This window comes from Microcaecilia unicolor, chromosome 10 (assembly GCF_901765095.1).
Source record: "Microcaecilia unicolor chromosome 10, aMicUni1.1, whole genome shotgun sequence".
NCBI lineage: Eukaryota > Metazoa > Chordata > Amphibia > Gymnophiona > Siphonopidae > Microcaecilia > Microcaecilia unicolor.
In genome coordinates, this window is record NC_044040.1 from 99,821,816 (window position 1) to 99,840,963 (window position 19,148).

Here is a 19,148-nt window from a genome sequence, read left to right on the forward strand (position 1 = left end):
GACAGGAATGTCCAAACTGATGTGCTATCCAGAACCTTTGAGTTCCCTGAAGAGCCCCTGCCTATGCTAAACCCTGCCTGCACTGTTACTGCGACTGAGGTGTCTCCACCTCGTACTACGCCTTCAGTGCCGCCTTGACTCTGGTGGACCATCCTCAGATGAGGACATTCCTCTAGTTTGGCTGGACATCCAGGATTTTGTAAAACCCTTCACCTTATATCCCAACATAAGGTGTTGGGTATGGCCTCGTATGGTGCAGGATATACATCAGCCCTACCTGTGCTCATAACAAGACCTGACTCTGCTTCCTGACTGCCTGAACCTGTAAGTCTGAACCTGACTCTGCTTTGTGCTAGCCATCTGCCTGAACCTATTAGCCTGGACCTGACTCTGTTTTCTGCTAGCCACCTGCCTGTACCTGCTAGTCTGGGCCTGACTCTGCTTGCTGCCTGCCTCTACTACAGCTTGTACCGGTATCTGCCTTCTGGCTTAGGTCACTGCCCTGTCTCACTCTGCTGCTGCCGTGTTCCTGGTACCTGTCCTGCCATGACCCTCCTCATCCTGTTGGCTGCCAGCACCCAGGGGCTCAACCGCTGGGGAATGGTGGTCATCGCAGGTGAAGCACTGGGCTTTCCAACTGCTAGTCCCAGAACAGAACTCATGCCTTCTGGACAGGTACCTCTGGTCTGGGAACAGCACAAGGGCTCATAACCAGTGGCTGTCACCATGGCTTTCGTAACAGACCTTGACAGACTGTGACATATACCTTTTGTTTTGCAATACTGTTCATAACAGCCTTCATCTTAGAACCCCTAATCATGATATGTACATGTAAAAATCAGCATCCACATATGTATATAGCATACACACACGTAAATGTTGATTTTACATGTGTGGTATTTACTCATGCATATGAGAAGTTCTTCTATCTTGGATGGGGGGGTGTTGCGGGGGATGTTGTGGGTGGGGCTAGGGTTAGAATGATATCTAGATATGTATTCCCTATTTTATTTAAGAAATATATGTCTGTGTCATCAAAGATGTATGTTGGGAGTTAGACCTGATCTTTCACACATACAAGTACAGGCCAAATGTCAGCAAGGTGCGGTACAAGCTGCCTTCTTACAACAACTTAATGGCTTCCTCCCCCCATCTCATCACTTCTCCCACTTGAGATCATCTTCACAACCACACAACCCCTCCTCCCCTTCCCCCACATCACAAATTCTTGCTGCTTACTCCTATGGTAAGCAGCATGGAATCTATTTTTACTCTTTTGGGATCCTGCCAGGTACTTGTGATCTGGATTGGCCTTAGTTTGAAATGGGATACAGAGCTTGATTGACCTTTGAGCCTAGAAGGTTCACTGAGCTTGTCTCATTTTGAAATGTGCCAAAAGAGTTACATATACTGACATGGCTATACAGCTCAACTTTCTCAACATGCCCCTTGCTGATGTCCTGCTTACGTTTTTGAACCTCCTATACTATGGATTCCAGAATGGTAATACTTTCCTGAGGAAGAAAGGATTTTGACTGAGTCATATCTAGCAGAGCTCCTATAAATATCAATTGAGTTGATGGGCTTAATTTAGGTTTTGGGTAGTTTATGATGAACCATAGTAACTCCAGCACTGAGATGGTTGGGTGCACCCATCTTTGAGCTCCTTCCTGCAACATGCCCTTGATTAGTCAGTCGTCCATGGGCACCCCCAGCCTGCATAAATACACTGCCACTGTTTCCCTCTGAGATATTTGTATTGACTTGGAGGCCTTTCTATGGGAGTGTAAACATATCAGTTTCTGTTGTAGAGATAGGGAATAAGGGTGACCAAGGAAACCATATTGAACTCTCTCATCTTCTTTGTGATCAGGAAACATTTGGAGTAAAATACCTATTTCCCTAGTGTGCATTGGCCTTCAAGAGGGAAGAGAACTCCTTAGTAAGGAAGATACCTAAGTTTTTGAAAGTAAAAGGATCTCCCCTGCCCTCTACTCTAATGTCTCCTAGTAGAAGAGACTGTTTAGTATAGAGCTGTTTGCTTTTGCAAACCCTGATGGGGTGTGGATTGTTTCCCTCCTGTGAGTTGCCACATAAATTGCAAGTAAATATAAGCTTAAAGATATTCAGAATGTGAAAAATAAGAATGAAGAGTGATGTTTAGCACTGATAGCGTATGCTTTTATTTTAGAATTTTGAACTTTTGAATCGTTCTCCTGAAGACGCCCTGGTGGCGAAACATGCAGCATGTTGGGAACGTGAAAAACTGTTAAATCACTTTTATATGAGCACGGACACCAGCAATATTGAAAAAAAGAAAAAAAGAAGTTGATGATGCCAGCAGACTAGCAGCCTATTCATCCACAGGGACGCACCAGACATAAAAGCTGAGTACCATTATTATATTCTCAGACCATATATTTTTCTGATTGGGTCTCACTTATAGGTAGGGAGGAAGGATTGTGCTATGATGGTGGGTCCCACTGGTATGTCATAAGCTATTTTATAGCTGAGCTACATGCATGGCAATCTGAGCATAACTATTCACTACTAGACACCACTTTATGAGGAATATGCTCTAAAAGTTTATATATTTAAGAAGGGAAGTTTCTAAACTGATATACTCTGTAAGACAATAAGAAACTGGTTGATTCTATCCCCAGATTATCTGAATTATGCTTTTGCAAATCAACCAGCTTTGTATATATAACATTCCCTCATTTATGATCTAGTAGGGCAATTAGCTAGCTTGTGTCTTCTTGGTCTTCTCAGAGACCATAGACAGGCTTGCTTAGCCCTAGTAATGGGCCATAAACTTTAACAAGTGTCTGTTTGTTTGCTTCAAACAGGCTCTAAACATAACACAAGGACATTTTCAGTAAAGGACAAGTATGAGTGATAAGTATTCGAGGGAAGGAGGTTACAAAGGGCAAATGATGAATATTTGAGAAAAATACCACAGAAACAAAATTATGTGAAGGTGACCTTAGAGGTCAGAGTTGAAGAATACCAGATAAGTAAGAGTTAAAATATAAGGATTAAGTGATTGGACAAAACTAGGCTTCAGTAATCTGACAAGCACAACTTGTGGCAGTCAGGTTTTGTTAAGCTTCCAAAGGAAGCACAGAGAGAGAGAGAGATTTTATTTTTCTTATACTGAAATTTGGACTGATATAAATAAGAATTCAATTTTCTCTAACACTGGGATAAAAGAATTTTTATTGTAACCATTTATTTACTCTAATAAATTTTAGCATTATTATAAAACAGAAAAACTGAACTCTAAAGTGTTTTCCCTTTGCCAGAAGGGCTTGCTTTTCTTTTCAGTCTCTTCTGTTCAGCTCCCCCCTTTTAGAGGCAAGAAGGGAGTGCCCTATACAAGACAGGGCCAGAAGTGAACCTAGAGATGAAAAACGTCCAAATCGCTATTTTCAAAACTCATTTTTAAGACTTTTTCTATGCAGTTTGTCTAAATCTCAAGGGTGTGTGTTGGAGACGTGTTTTGGGCAGGACTAGGGCGGACTTATGATTTGGATGTTTTTCTGCGATAATGGGACATTGTGAAAATGTCCAGGGCAAACAATAGGATGTTTTTGGCTAGATCTATTTCAATAACCACTAATCCTCTAATTCTTTAAAAAGCACTAAAAAAATGTGTCCATAAATTTGGGTGCATGGCCAATTTGTGTAATATTTTAATTGAATAATGAGCTAACTAGTGCCAATTAATTATTGGAACTAATTAGATTTAATTAATATGTATGTGCATAAATTTAACCGCGAGTCAAGAAAGGGGATGCAGAAATGGGAGGACTATATGTGGTTTAGGACAGATTGGTGAGGCATGATTTTTAGTTACACGCGTCATTATAGAATAAGAGGGCTCTGCACCTAAATATAGGCATGGGCATTTGTACCACATTTTCATTGGTGCAAATGGCTGTGCCTAAATGTAGGCACAATCCCTGGGCTTAAGCGCTATTCTATAAACTGTGAATAACTTTAGGTGCAGTTTAGAGAATACCACTATGTGCTTTTTTTTGTATCATTTATAGAATTCCTCCCTAAGTGCCAAAAAGGTGCCCAAACTGACTAGGTAACCACTAGAGGGAAAAAGGGAATCCAGGCCCACTCTAACTGGTACACCTGTGGTGGAAAGTGTGAATGCCTCCCAAACCACAAAATACCTACTGAACCCACATATAGGTGACACCTGCAGGCATAAGGGTTATTGTAGTGGTCTCCAATTGGGTACAGTACATTCTTCTGCTATTCATGGAGGGTTCACCATACAGTATAAGGGGGTTATGATGTGGACTTTTTATGTGAAGTTCACTGCAGTGCCCCCTGTAGGCTGCCCCACTGCTCTGCTTTTGATATCTGTGTGGCCAGTCTGGCTTTTTTTTGTGTGGCTTTCCCTTTGACATTTTTTTTTTGTTTGAAAATGGTCCAAAAAAGAAAGATGCAATGAGAACAAAAATGTCTAAAATGGGTGATTTTTGAAACAAAAAGACAAATGTTTTTCTGGTCCAAAAATGACCATGTTTGGCACTGGGGGGTTGGATTTTTTTTTTTTTTTTTGCAAAATATCCAAAATTAGATTTGGACATCATATCAAAAATGTCCCTCAATGTTTCACATGTACATGCCTATGAGAGCTGATAAGAAGCTATACAGGAAATTAGGAGAGTGTTCTGAAAGAACATTTTCCCAAAAGACTTCAGTGTTGAATCCTCTGTCCACAAGGGCACTAAAGAGTGCAACTTGGAGCTTTTGGCTCTTTTGAGAACAAATTCAACCATCATGGAAGAACAGGAAGCTGCTGCTTCTCAAATCTTGGAGCTTTCTGAACTGTGTACAAAGGGTCAACCCAGAAGCGGAGCCAGGATAAGGCAGGTTGACGGCGTGGGGGGAGTGAGAACGGACTTCCGCCGCCGGCGGTGCACATTTTCAGTGCAACAGGACAAAACAAAATAGGTGCCAGCGCTAGCAGAACTCCATTTGAGGAAGCGACCGCTCCCCTGGTGCCCCACCTAGCTACACCACTGGTCAACCTCCTTATTTATAGGCTAAACAGAGAGATGAGTCTTCCATATTCTCATCTGTACATCTTTGAGAATTCTGTGAACAGGCCCTATCATGGCTTCTTTGAGTGGGTTAAGAAATTGAAGGATGCCCAGTGTTTCTGCCCTTGGTTCCTCCTCCATCTCTAACTTAAATGAAATAACTTCCATCGTTTCCCTGATAAATCAATAAAGGAGAGTTCTTCAGGTGAGGGATTTTCTCCTTTTATGTGATGGAGATGGATCTGACAGTAAACCAGCTGAACCCTCCAATTCAGAGAATCTGTCTCATAGCCAGAATCCCAGGAAAGTACTCAGTTTCAGATCCTGAAAAATACTCCAGAGAAGATATCTAAGTCTCTGAATGCCTCAATCACCCTAGATGGATGTGAGCAGGCCTTGAATTGAGTGTTGAGACATCAACAATCTCTAATGTATCAGTGAAATTCCATTCCTTGATACACTAGAGATGGTATCGGTATGGCAGACATCAAATTTGAGACTATTCAAGGCTTTAGTGTCAGTGTTTCTCCTCCAGAAAGTGTTTGGGCTTTGATGACTGGTTTGATTTCGCTATCCACTGACACTGATGTCAAAATTGCAGCATTACTTTGAGCAATGAAATGTTACAGACATTCATAGAATGTCCTCATAAGCTGTAACTCAAATGTTGCCAATGACAAAACCATGGGGAAACAGTAGGAGTGGCCATGTTCTCATGAGTCCTGGGGTGTACAGAAGGTCTTGTCTCGGGTTCCTGGAGGCTGTCGTGCCCACTTCAATACTGAGAAGGATAGGTGGTCCTCTTGGCAGGAGCACTTTGAGAACACCAGAAATCTCAGTGCCCTGATGCTCTTGATGCCACTCTCTGAATAGGTGTAATACCAATGGATTCTGGCCTCTGTCCAGTGTTTGACATCAAAGGTCCTCAATATCAATGAAGATGAAAATCAATCCACCCTCTTCTTCAGATAGGAAACAGAGGATATCTGATCCCAATTACCTCTATCAAAACTCAGTGTTGAAGCTGATCAATTCACTCTCAATGCCAATGCATCCCCAGCTTCTGTTGCAGTTTCTGGACCCATACAGACTAATTCTTCTGATGCCAATGTTGATGGACCAGACTTAGAAGCACCTCTTCTTGACAACTGTGAACACAAATTACAATGAGAGGGTTCACAGTCAGGCCCCAGGCATTGCAAGCTCCAATTATGAGTATCCACTATGGATATGGTCTTGACGTACTAGGAACACTTTTTTAAAGCTGCTGGGGTCTTTTTTTTCTGGGACAAAGCTAATCTAATCTAATCTTCAATTTGTAGCCCTCACTAATCCCAGCAGGAGGTTCAAGGCTTTTTTGGGGACAAATCACCTAAAAAGACAGCCACAGTTACATCAAATGACTCAATTGTGAAAAACTACATTGTTTAGGGTGTCCTAGGCCCTTATAGTAGGCCTGACCAGATGATCATGAAAAAGAAAAAAAAACCTTGTGAAACAGCCAAACTTTTACCTAAAGAACTAAGTAACACTGGAATCTGCATGGCAGTGACAGGATATAAAATAAAATCAACAGAACTAAGATAGATAGATAGATAGATAGATAGATAGATAGATAGATAGATAGATAGATAGATAGATAGATAGATAGATAGATAGATAGATAGATATCATGGCTCCCCTTTAAGATATATATATCTTAAAGGGAAGCCATGGTAACATCCGACTGGCTCCATGGAAAGAAAAACTGAGGCACTCTTTGCACAATATCAGCAGGTAGAAAGTGATGCAGATGCACAATAGTCTTCTCAGAAGTTTCAGCATTCATCTAGGCTTGAGAAGCTTTCTTGTGCTGGGATCTGTTGGTTATATCACTCATTTGTGAGGTCATCCTGTCTGTCCTCAAAGAAACTAAATGTCGATATTTAACCTGCTTCAAGGCAGGCATTACAGAGGTAATTTTATAAATCATTTTTCACACATAAAAAGGCTTTTATAAAATTACCCCAAGGGTTATGCACATAAAAGGGGTAATTCTATAACTAGGCACCTGGTAGGATCCTATTAAATAGACACCTATTTTCTTTGCAGAATACTAGCATGTCCAATCAAATACATGCCTGTGAGCTAAGCTTGAACACATCCCAGTCACAGAGCTGGCATACGTGTGTGTATCTAAGTTCCAGGGATATACATATAATTTATAGTATTCTATGTTACACGTGAGTCCCCCAGATTCTGCCCATGTGAATGCCCACCTGTAAAATAAGGCATGCATATATTTATCCCCCAATATTTAGCTGGTAGTGGTTAGCTGCCACTGCCGGCACTGACCCCAGATGTTCAATGCTGGGCCGTTTCCGGTGACCTGCACTGAATATTCAGTGCTGGCTAGCTAAGTTAATAGTGGCTAACTGGCTATATCGCTTGCTATAGCCAGCTATCCGTGAATATTCAAGTGTTGACCGGCTGAGTTTAGCGGGCAAATGAGACTTCTATTTAGGCAGTCTCATTTGCCCGCTAAACTCAGCCAGTCAACACTTGAATATTCATGGAGAGCTGGCTATAGCATGCAATATAGCCGGTTAGCCACTATGTGCTAAGCACTAATATTCAGCAGAGATAACCAGCTATCACGTGCTGAATATTGGCGATTAGCCAACTAAGCAATATTTTACTGGCCAGGAGCTGTTCCTGGCCAGTTAAGTAGCACTGAACATTGGGCCTTCAGAGAATAACACTCAAGCAGAATTTTGGCACATATGCCAATATATGTCATTATTCTGTTATGTTATGTTATGTTATGTTATTTCAAGTCTTCTAGTCTGCCTCTACCTGAACAGTTCAGGGCAGATTACAATCCTACTATATACATGAAGAGTGACCGACGTGCTGTGCATGCGCATGCGCGACACGTCACAGGTCTCTCCCGATGTTGTTACAGGCAGGAACAGCGGTACGTCACAGGTCTCTCCAAACGTCATCAGAGGCAGGACCAGCGGCATGTCACAGGTCTTTCTCTCTCCCCTCCCTTCTTCCCCAGCTCTGTCTACTCTTCTCCTCTCGCAGCTGGAAACCCATGAAATCCTTCCGCTCCACTGCTTCCCCCTCACTCACATCTCTTTGCTTGGCCCACAGCGCTCGCTTGCTGCTGAAACGCAAACACAGCTCCTAGCAACGGCGGAACGCAGACGGTCAGAATTACCGGGCGTGTGGGAACTCCCTCGGCGGCTGGGGGGGGGGGGGGGGTTATCGCCACATCTGGCCAATACCACCACAAATGACGTGCGGGAGCATCCAGCGGTCCCGCCGACTTTTATGCATTTCCAGATGGTAGCTGCCAGCGAGGAGCGCTCTGTTTGGTATCGGAGGAAGTAGGGAAGCAGCTACCTGAAGCCTACTGTTCCGGGGGAGCATGAGAGCCAGTGATAGATGGCTTTCTCACCTCCAAACTAAGCTTATTCTCCATTCTGCCTCAGAACCAAATTTTCTTAAACCTGTATAAGCTCCTTCAAGGGAAGAGGATCAAAGAAAACAATCTTTCCTTTGAAACTTCATAACATATTCCTAGCAAAGAATCTCTGTAATCCTTACCCAGCATCATCTCTCATCTATCACTCCCATTCAACAACAGCCTTCCCTCTCTGCTCCCCATATTCTTTGCCTATCAATAGACTCCCCCTCCATCACCCCTGCCCTATAAAAGCCCCCTTCTCTTCCCTACGTTTTGCCCAATAAACCCCCCTTCTCTCTACCCAGCGCTTGGCTGATCCAATACCTCATACTCTACTATGGGATTTGCTCTTTAGGCTGTAGTTTCAGTAACAATGGAAAAAATAGGGGGAAAAACATTCAAAGGCAGGAGTTTAGAGCGACTGACCCTTCACTGTCACAGGGACTCCTACCATCTCTCTCTCTCTCTCTCTCTCTCTCTCTCTCTCTCACACACACACATACACAAAATATTAGAACAATAAGGGACATGGGAAATCACATAAGTCAAACAATAACAAGGTTCAAATTCTGAAGGATCTAATGATGCTTACACAAATAACATAGTATATAAAAGTGTACTATAGACATCAACTGACATTACGTTCATCAACTTTTAAATTACAACAAAATATTAGAACAATGTGCTGCCTCAAACAACTGGCTGTAAACAGCAACTGACCCTCCACTGTCACAGGGACTCCTACCAGCTCTCTCTCTCTCTGAACTTACTCTCACACTCTCTCTTTCAGACAGACACGCACAAACACACACTTTCTCTCTCTCTCTCTCTCTATCTCACACTCACTCTCTCTCTCTCACACACACACACACAATATAATCAGAAATAAAAAATCTTGCCCATTTTAATGGGCTAAACGGCTTGTTTTAAAAGAAACTAATTTGGGAATTACAACACTATAACACAAATAACAAGGGAAAACTAAAGATAATCATTACCAAATAACTATGTCGAATTAGGAGATATAAGGCCAGATCTTTGAAAAAGAAAAGTTTTCAGAATTTTCCTAAATTTTACATAATCCTGGCACAACCTTAGAAATAACAGCAAAATATTCCAGCCTGTAGCAAATTGATTCCATCCATTCAATCTCTTTCAGGATCTCTTGACTCCATTGATTCCTGTTCACACTTCTCTATCTTGGAATTTTCCCCATTACTATTATTGCTTCTTGACACTCTTGCACCTTGCCAGCCTCTACACTGGGACTTTGCTGCCATTTGGTCAGCACCTCAGTATTTATTCGTTGTGGGGTCAACTGTCTATGCCCTCCCGTCAGTGCTATATCCTCTTCTTGCAGCGCTCTTAACTTAATCTGGAGGTCTAGACTGCAGAATTTTGCTTCCCGGAGCTCCTGTAGCCTGACTTGCCCCTCCTGGAAGATAATATCCACACTAAGGGTCAATACCTTGGTTCATTAATCTCATCCCATGGCTTTTCCTACCAGCTCTATGCTGATGACTCCCAAATCTACCTTTCTACCCCTGATATCTCACCTTGCATCCAAACCAAAGTTTCAGCGTGCTTGTCTGACATTGCTGTCTGGATGTCTCAACGCCACCTGAAATTAAACATGACCAAAACCGAGCATCTCATTTTTCCCCCCAAACCCACCTCCCCACTCCCCCCGTTTTCTATTTCTGTTGATGGCTCTCTCATTCTCCCTGTCTCCTCAGCTCGAAACTTTGGGGTCACCTTTGACTCTTCTCTCTCCTTCTCTGCTCATATCCAGCAGATCGCCAAGATCTGTCATTTCTTTCTTTACAACATCCGTAAAATCCGCCCCTTTCTTTCTGAGCACTCTACCAAAACCCTCATCCACACCCTTGTCACCTCTCATTTAGACTACTGCAATCTGCTTCTTGCTGGCCTCCCACTTAGTCACCTCTCCCCTCTCCAATCGGTTCAAAACTCTGCTGCCCGTCTCGTCTTCCGCCAGGGTCGCTTTACTCATACTACCCCTCTCCTCAAGTCGCTTCACTGGCTCCCTATCCATTTTCGCATCCTGTTCAGACTTCTTCTACTAACCTATAAATGTACTCACTCTGCTGCTCCCCAGTATCTCTCCACACTCGTCCTTCCCTACACCCCTTCCTGTGCATTCCGCTCCATGGACAAATCCTTCTTATCTGTTCCCTTCTCCACTACTGCCAACTCCAGACTTCGCACCTTCTGTCTCGCTGCACCCTACGCCTGAAATAAACTTCCTGAGCCCCTACGTCTTGCCCCATCCTTGGCCACCTTTAAATCTAGACTGAAACACCACCTCTTTAACATTGCTTTTGACTCGTAACCACTTGTAACCACTCGCCTCCACCTACCCTCCTCTCCTCCTTCCTGTACACATTAATTGATTTGATTTGCTTACTTTATTTTTTATTAGATTGTAAGCTCTTTGAGAAGGGACTTTCTTTCTTCTATGTTTGTGCAGCGCTGCGTACGCCTTGTAGCGCTATGGAAATGCTAAATAGTAGTAGAAGTAGTAGTAGTAATACCCAGCATTTCTCCTCCAGGGATTGCATATTTTCTTTTAATTCTTCTTCCACTTCTGTTCTTGAGCTACCTCCTGGCTCAAGGCTCTACATGCCTCATCAACTCTCACTCCAACTCCTTTTATCTTGGGCTAGAGCCTTTATACTCTTAGTTGCTTCTTGGCTTTTAACTTCTAGCATCAAGTTAGCATGCTTCCAAGCTCTCTACTAACTCAGTGGCTTTTCAAAGCTCCTCTGCGACCTTGGCGACTGCCAGATCTTTTCTTGCTGGCTCTCTAGAACCTGCTTCTCCAGCTGCTGCCTTTCATTGGCAAAGGCCTCCTGGAGCTGGGACAGTTCTTTCAAAGCTTTGTCACATAGCTCTGCCGCAGTGTGAATAAACTCTTTCACTTCCTCCAATTTCTTACATTGCTCTTGCTCCCGCTTATAAAGGGATGCAAGGGAAGCTTCTCTCAGGGTTACTTGAGCTCGCAACTCCTCCATTTCCTCAGCCTGTTGCTTCACTGCTTCTACTAATTCATTCTTAGTAGCCAGTTATTCGCTCTGTTCGTGGAGCTGGGACTGCACGTCCACCAGTTCCTGGTGAAGAGATTTCTTCTCTTCTCAACTTGAATGCATAGGCAGCTGCCTCTTTCGAATCCTTAACCAAGAGTTGGATATAGGCTCTGGCATCCTCCAACTCTTCATAGAAACTTTGCGATTGGTCAGAGCCTTCTTCTGGCCAATCTTGAAATGCTTTAATTTTTAGGTTGCTGTTCTGTACATCATCAGCACTTCCTAGTTCTGGCTCCATTGAGCTGCTACTTACACTATAGTCATCTCTTTTTATCCCAGGAAACTCTGTCCCTCTCTCTGGAAGATTACCTCCCCTTCCTCCTGTTTTACAATAAACTGCTAAATCATCTGCAGCATCTCCTTTTTTCCTGAGTCATCTTTGCTGTTTTGTTACATACTGTATATCCCTGCGGACATTTGTTTCTTCTGTGCACACATCTGCTCTGGGATATGTGAACAGAAGAAACAAATCTCAGTAGTATAGCTAGATGGCTGATTTTGGGCGGGGGGGGGGGGAGCCCAAAATGGGTGGGCCCCAAATTTTCACCGCACCCCAAGCCTCACCAACTGAAGACCTCCTCCTCCAGTCTGTCAGTCGGAATCTCCAAGCTCTGTAGCTAGTGGCAGTATCCCCGAGTTCCTACTGCCACCCCCCCCCCCACCACCACCACCACTATACATGTTCAGTTTTCATGCATACTTGCAGAGGTGTGGTAGCCGTGTTAGTCCACTTTTAAAGGTAATCAATAGAAATAAAACAAAATAAAACACGGAAAAAAAATAAGATGATACCTTTTTTATTGGACATAACTTAATACATTTCTTGATTAGCTTTCGAAGGTTGCCTTTCTTCGTCAGATCGGAAAATGTTGGTAGATGACAGTATATATAAGTGAAACATCAAAGCATTTCAGTGACAATCTAACAGGGTGGGGTGGATAGTGAGAGACCAGGAGATATGCATGGGAACATCAAAGCATTTCAGTGATAGTCTAACAGGATGGGGGTGGATAGGTGAGAGGAGGGTGACAAACAGAGCAATACAACTTTATGGTTTATAATGGGCTAGAAAGCCCAGATCTTTGTTAAGTCCTGTCTGGTGGGTGTCAAAATATTCAATCATTTTGACTTCAAAGGTCTTACTTTCCTGTATTGTTTTAAAGTTACCTTTCAGGATTCTTACTATGAAATCACTGGTACAGTGTTCTGGTTTTGTAAAGTGCTGCCCCACAGGGGTGGAATCCTGTCTGGCACTGGCATTTTTCATGTGATGTCTATGTAAATTAAATCTTGTCTTTAGCATCTGGCTTGTTTCTCCAATATAGCATCCTTCGTTACATTTTTTACACTGAATGATGTATACCACATTGAAAGATGAGCATGTAAAGGATTCCTTTATGTTGAATATTTTTCCTTTGTGAATGACTGTGGGGTCCTGTGAAATGTTTTGGCATAGCTTGCAGCTGGATATATTGCAAGGATGTGTGCCGTTCTCTTCTTTTTGAGTCTGTGTTGGGAGTTTACTTCTGATTAGCTTGTGTTTTAAGTTGGGTGGCTGTCAGAAAGCAAGCATTGGTGGGGATGAGAATATCTCTTTCAGTAATTCATCCTCCTGGAGTAGAGGCTGAAGATCTTTTATGATTTTTCTTAATTTTTCCAGCTCTGGGTTGTATGTCACTATAAGGGGGATTCTGTCTGTGGCTTTTTTTTTCTCTGTACTTTAGCAGATTTTCCCTGGTTGTTTTGAGGGAGGAGGCAATGTTCTTGGAGATTATTTTGGGGTTGTAGCCTTTCCGTTCGAAGGATGCAGTCAGGATTTCAAGGTGTCTGTCTCTGTCCCTTGGGTCAGAGCAGATACGGTGGTATCTTGTGGCTTGGCTGTAAACAATGGCGTTCCTAGGCTGGCTGACACCCTGGGTGGATCGCCGATGCGCCTCTCCCCCCCCCCCCCGGGTGCAGCGCCCCCCCCCCCCACAAAATTACACCCCCCCCGAGTGCAGCGCAACCCCCCCCCCGGGTGCATTTTTACCTGCTGGGGGGGGGGGGGTGCAGCGCACCTGTCAGCTCCGAGTCCGCTCAGTCCCTGCTGCTCCCTCTGCCCCGGAACAGGAAGTAACCTGTTCCGCACAGAGGGAGCAGCAGGGAGGGAACGAACGGACTCGGCCAACAGGTGCGCGGCACCCCCCCCCCCCCAGCGGCGTGCACCCGGGGCGGACCGCCCCCACCGCCCCCACCCTTGGTACGCCACTGGCTGTAAATAATGGATCTCTTTGTATGTGAAGGGTGAAAGCTGGAGTTGTGGAGGTAGCTGCATTTGTCTGTGGGTTTCTTGTATGTAGATGTTTGTATATAGCCATCGCTGATTTAGACCGTGGTATCCAAAAAATTGACTTTTTCTGGGGAGTAGTCAATTTTGAATCTGATTGTAGGATGGTATGTATTGAAGGAATAGTAAAATTGTTTCAGAGTTTCTTCCCCCTCAGTCCAAATCATAAAATCATGCATATGTAAAAGCCGAGCAGGCATGGGGGGACAGCAGCTGCTCTGAATTACTGCTACTGGCTGTGGAGAGTTCTGGTCACTGGACATGAGGAGGGGAAGGAGGGGAGCTCCACCAGCAAGGGAGATGTTAATTGTGTCACTGATTGTGTTTAGTACAAAATGAAGTGCATTTCTATTTTTGTTTCTCCAATGTTGCGGTACTTACCGAGTTTAACTTCTTGGAGTTCCCAGCTCCATTGTGGTATTCATATTTCTAATTTACTACTACTACTACTTAACATTTCTAAAGCGTTACTAGGGTTCTGTATTTGTTGAAGGCCTATCTGTGTTTTGTTTGTGAAGAAGTAGTTAAAAGTTTGTTTTTGTGGTAATAATGGTGGGTGGAGAAATCAGGGTAGGGGACAGGGAGGAGAGAGGATTGGGGGCCCCCTCCTTAATTTCTGCCCTGGGCCCCAGAATGTCTAACACCGGTCCTGCCTAGTCCCCAGCCAGTAAGGTTTTCAGGATATCCACAATGAATATTCATGAGAGATTTGCATACCAAGGAGGCAATGCATGCAAATCAATATTCACTGTGGATAGCCTGAAAACCTGACTGGCTGGGGTGCCTCCAGGACCAGGTTTGGAAACCACTGCCATAATGAATTACATATCAGATTTTTAAAAATGAAACAATGAAATTAAATACATTGCTGTTGCATAAATGATAATGGTTTCACAATCTAAAGAGAAATTCATGTGACTGTGCATGAAATTTCAGATCTTCAGCTCATCCACAAAATGTCCTTTCCATGTTGATTACTGATTAATTTAAGTTTACGGATTAATTTTGGTTCCCTGTAAAGTATTAGTTCAACACTGAAGAATATGAAGTATGAATAATAAATTCAAAAACATTTTTTTATAAATAATGACTGAGTCACCACCCTAGAAAAATCAGTAAGTGAAATTTAATTTCAGAGCATGGAAGGAATGGAGTATTCACTGTATATAGACTCAGTCACACTGACAGATCAGCATTTGCTTTCAGTATGGACAGAAAATAATAATATACCTTTGTATACCAGCTCATTTCTACTTCTGGATATACTTTGACACTCACGCATTGGCACTTTTATGTGTCAGCAATAAAGGAAAATTTATGTGACAAGAGACTACAATCCATACAAGCCTAGATTGAGAGCAAAGGTATGCAACTTTATCCACAAAGCTGGAAGAAAAAGGAGAACATGCTTTCCCCAATGATACTGACCATCCACAGAATGGATCCTGATAACTGTTCAAACTGATGAGACCCACTCCATCGAGATTTCACTGTAGCAAGACCAAAATCTCCAATTTTAACTGTAAGATCTTCATGAAGAAATATGTCTGATGGAGGAGATATAAAGGAAAATAGAATTTTCCAATCCTTTTTGTTTCAGTGTCACTGTTGTTTCCATGAATATGTAAATACAGCCAAATTCCTCTTGCATATATTTTGAATATGTAAACATTTTAGAGTTGTGCACAGATTTTAATCATGCTGGGCTAGATAGTCAGCCAGCAGCAATGAGCATTTTTCTAAGCCGTGGAGGCAACAGCATTGAATATCTGGGTTTATGCGGTCAGTTATCTCTTATGCAGTTAAGTGTGATATTCAGCATCTGAAGGCTAAGTGATATCTCATAAAGATAGGACCACCTTTTATGCGGTCTAATCTGGCTACTTAACTTAGGGGCCCTTTTACAAAAGGGTTGCCGTGTGGCAATGGGCTTGCTGCACTGCAACCCGGAACTACCGCCTGCCCAACATGGCCACTGGTGTAGTTCTGCCTGGAGCGCGTGCCATTTCCAGCACTACAGAAAATAATTCTGTAAATTCTAGAATGGCACTAACCCGGCGGTAATCGGGCAGCTCATTACCACTGGGTTACCGCAGGAGCCCTTACTGCCACCTCAATGGGTGGCAGTAAGTGCTCCCCCCCCCCCACTTGACCATGCGGTAAGAATAATCTTACCAATTGACTATGTCTTTTTTAGAAGCTTTTTACCTGCTGTGGTAAAAAGGGCCCTGGCACATGGAAAAAGGGACCTTTATATCACAGCTTGGTAAAAGGACTCCTTAGGCAGTTAATTGCCAAATACTGGCACTTAACCACATAAGTGCTGACTCTATTCCTGGACTGCCAACAAAATAGCTGTGTTTTATTTTAGTGGTCTGTGGATTCAGTGACACTAATTTTTCTAACCGTTTGTAGCTGGTTAAATCACCTGCCATTTTTATACTATGCATACATTTCCTTTGCTGAATGTAGAAAATATATAACAGTTAATTTAAAAAACAATCCCATTATTCACATGTAGTATCAATTCAATGATTCAATTTGATAATAAATTGGATATTCATAGCACCTTAATTGTAAACAAGATGTCAAACTATTTACTACAACCTGGGGAATTATATGATTATGGGTGTAAATAATTTTCTGCATCTTTAATGAGCATATGCATAAATCTGTATGCATTTTGTTGGTGTTCCAGCAAACAACTATGGGTTAACTTTGACCTGCAGGCAGCCTATGTATGACAGTGTGGATTTATAGAGCAGTGCTGTCCCTGTGATCTTGCGCTCTCTAATTTCTGGTGGCACAATGGGCGTGACCCCTGTTTCTCCAGCTTGATATGGGGCTAAAATTCTGTAAAGAACACTCAACTTTCCTGAAACCCCACCCTTTACATTCAGATCAGTTTACTCCCTTCCTGTCTCTGACTCACCTCATGGAGTATGGAAGGCAATATTTGCAGAAACAATCCTCACTTGCTCCTGCCCTGTGTCTGTTTCTGCAAAAATGGTGTTGCCTGACTCCTGGCAGTAGAATCGCAGTATTACCATGATAAAAAGGTCAGGGGTGGGCAACCTGAGGCCCATCATTGAATTTTATGCAGCCCATAAGACCATGTAGTAAATTTAAAATGAATTGGAGAAAAATGTTCTTCACTCAACGTGTAATTAAACTCTGGAATTCGTTGCCAGAGAATATGGTAAAGGCAGTTAGCTTAGCGGAGTTTAAAAAAGGTTTGGACAAGTTCCTAAAGGAAAAGTCCATAGACCGTTATTAAATAGACTTGGGGAAAATCCACTATTTCTGGGATAAGCAGTATAAAATGTTTTGTACATTTTAGGGATCTTGCCAGGTATTTGTGACCTGGATTCGCCACTGTTGGAAACAGGATGCTGGGCTCGATGAACCTTTGGTCTTTCCCAGTATGGCAATACTTATGTACTTATGAGTAATATGCACAGAAAACATCATTAACCAAAGCTTGGTGATTTTAAAAAGTGTATTTTACAAATATTTTCACAATTGTCACTAGCATAGGCAGTCGGTGGCCCAACTGTTTGGGGAGGCTAAAGGGGACAGGGTTAGGGGTGGGGCCAGGGGCGGGGCTTATATCCATAATTGTCTGACAACACACAGAAAAAAATAAGTAAAAATAAAATAATCACAATTAATACCTTTTATTAAATTTAGATATTAGATATGTATCATATGTCAAAGAATAAAGTGGTTGCTCAAAGCACATACTAACCACAATTGCTCAACTGCAAAACACTATGCATAACTTTGTGCAAAAACACACTCATAACCTTACTGTACCATAAATATTACACTGGGCAGACCTAATACACCAAAATACCACCATACGGAAAATGCAGACCATCAACAATATAAAACAAGGGATCATAATATCACAATTCTTATGTAGAGCCAAAAAGCACCCTTTTAGGGTGGCTAGTGTTCACAATGAGCTCCTTTTATTAACGACCATATGTAGATCCTTCAAGAGGTAGTGTGTCATGATTTAGGCTCTACACCCTTTCTGATGTTTTGGAGCACTTCAGTAAGGCCAACACACAATCTCTCCACTGCAAAACACTATACACAAACTTGTGCAAAAACACACTCATAATCTTACCAAACCATAAAAACACTAATTCCAAGGACAGGACGAGCTACAACCTTATGCGTGGAAAGGCAGCCCTATAATTACACTTGGCTCTAAAACACCAGTACACAACCTAGTAAAACAAAACAAAAAAGGGCTGCAAATACTACACGCTAGCAGAATACTGCATCTTGATCACACATGAAAAGCACATGACACAACAGATATGAAGGCAAAATACTGAACTGGAAAGCTACCTCAAGAAGTCAGACTCAGCATGCAGCAATACTAGAAAAATTGAAACTTGCATGCAAAATATCACAGATGCACAGTTCCAGGGTCCCCCCTCCCTCACAGACAGTTCCAGGGTCCCCCCTCCCTCACAGACAGTTCCAGGTCCCCCCCTCACAGACAGTTCCAGGGTCCCCCTCCCTTACAGACAGTTCCAGGGCCCCCCCTCTCTCAAAGACAGTTCCAGCCCCCCTCATAGACAGTTCCAGGGCCCCCCCTCCCTCACTCACTCACTCACAGACAGTTCCAGGGTCCCCCCTCCCTCACAGACAGTTCCAGGGTCCCCTCCCTTCGAGTTCCAGACTTCCTGCAAATTTTAAACATCATCTATCATACCTCGTTGGTGTTAGAGCAGCAGAAAAAGCATTGAAGCTGGGCTCCGCCTCCGTGCTTCAGTTGTTTTGTCTTCTCTCTGTCTCTCAGCTCTGGCCCGCCCTCCAGGAAATGAGGGCAGGCCAGAGCTGAGAGAGAGAGAGAGAGAGAGAAAGCAAAACAACTGAAGCACGGAGGCGGAGCCCAGCCTGCAATGCTTTTTCTGCTGCTCTAACACCAACGATAGACGGGGCGATGAGAGAGAGAGAGAGACGCTTGGGGCTTCACAGAAGGTCTATGGAGCTTTCCACATTTCCAGTTCTAGCGTTATGTAATGTTGCAGTGCACTCCCCGCTGTTCACCCCCCAATGTGCACTCCCTCACAGTGAACCCTCACCCACCTCCTACCCTCCTGCTTTAATTTTTGAAAATTAATATCATAAAGGAGAAATTAGGGCTTATCTGATCTTTTATTTTCCCTTAGTCA

The 19,148-nt window shown here is 43.0% G+C and overlaps 1 protein-coding gene across 1 annotated transcript in view; it reads right to left on the reverse strand.

The window, feature by feature from the left end:
- BRAF (B-Raf proto-oncogene, serine/threonine kinase) overlaps positions 1–19,148 on the reverse strand; it is a 1,688,602-nt gene that overhangs the window by 427,009 nt on the left and 1,242,445 nt on the right. Inside the window, exon 13 of the mRNA XM_030216338.1 lies at positions 15,382–15,500. Within this exon, the coding sequence (XP_030072198.1) occupies positions 15,382–15,500 (119 nt within the window). The remainder of the gene's footprint in view (positions 1–15,381; positions 15,501–19,148) is intronic.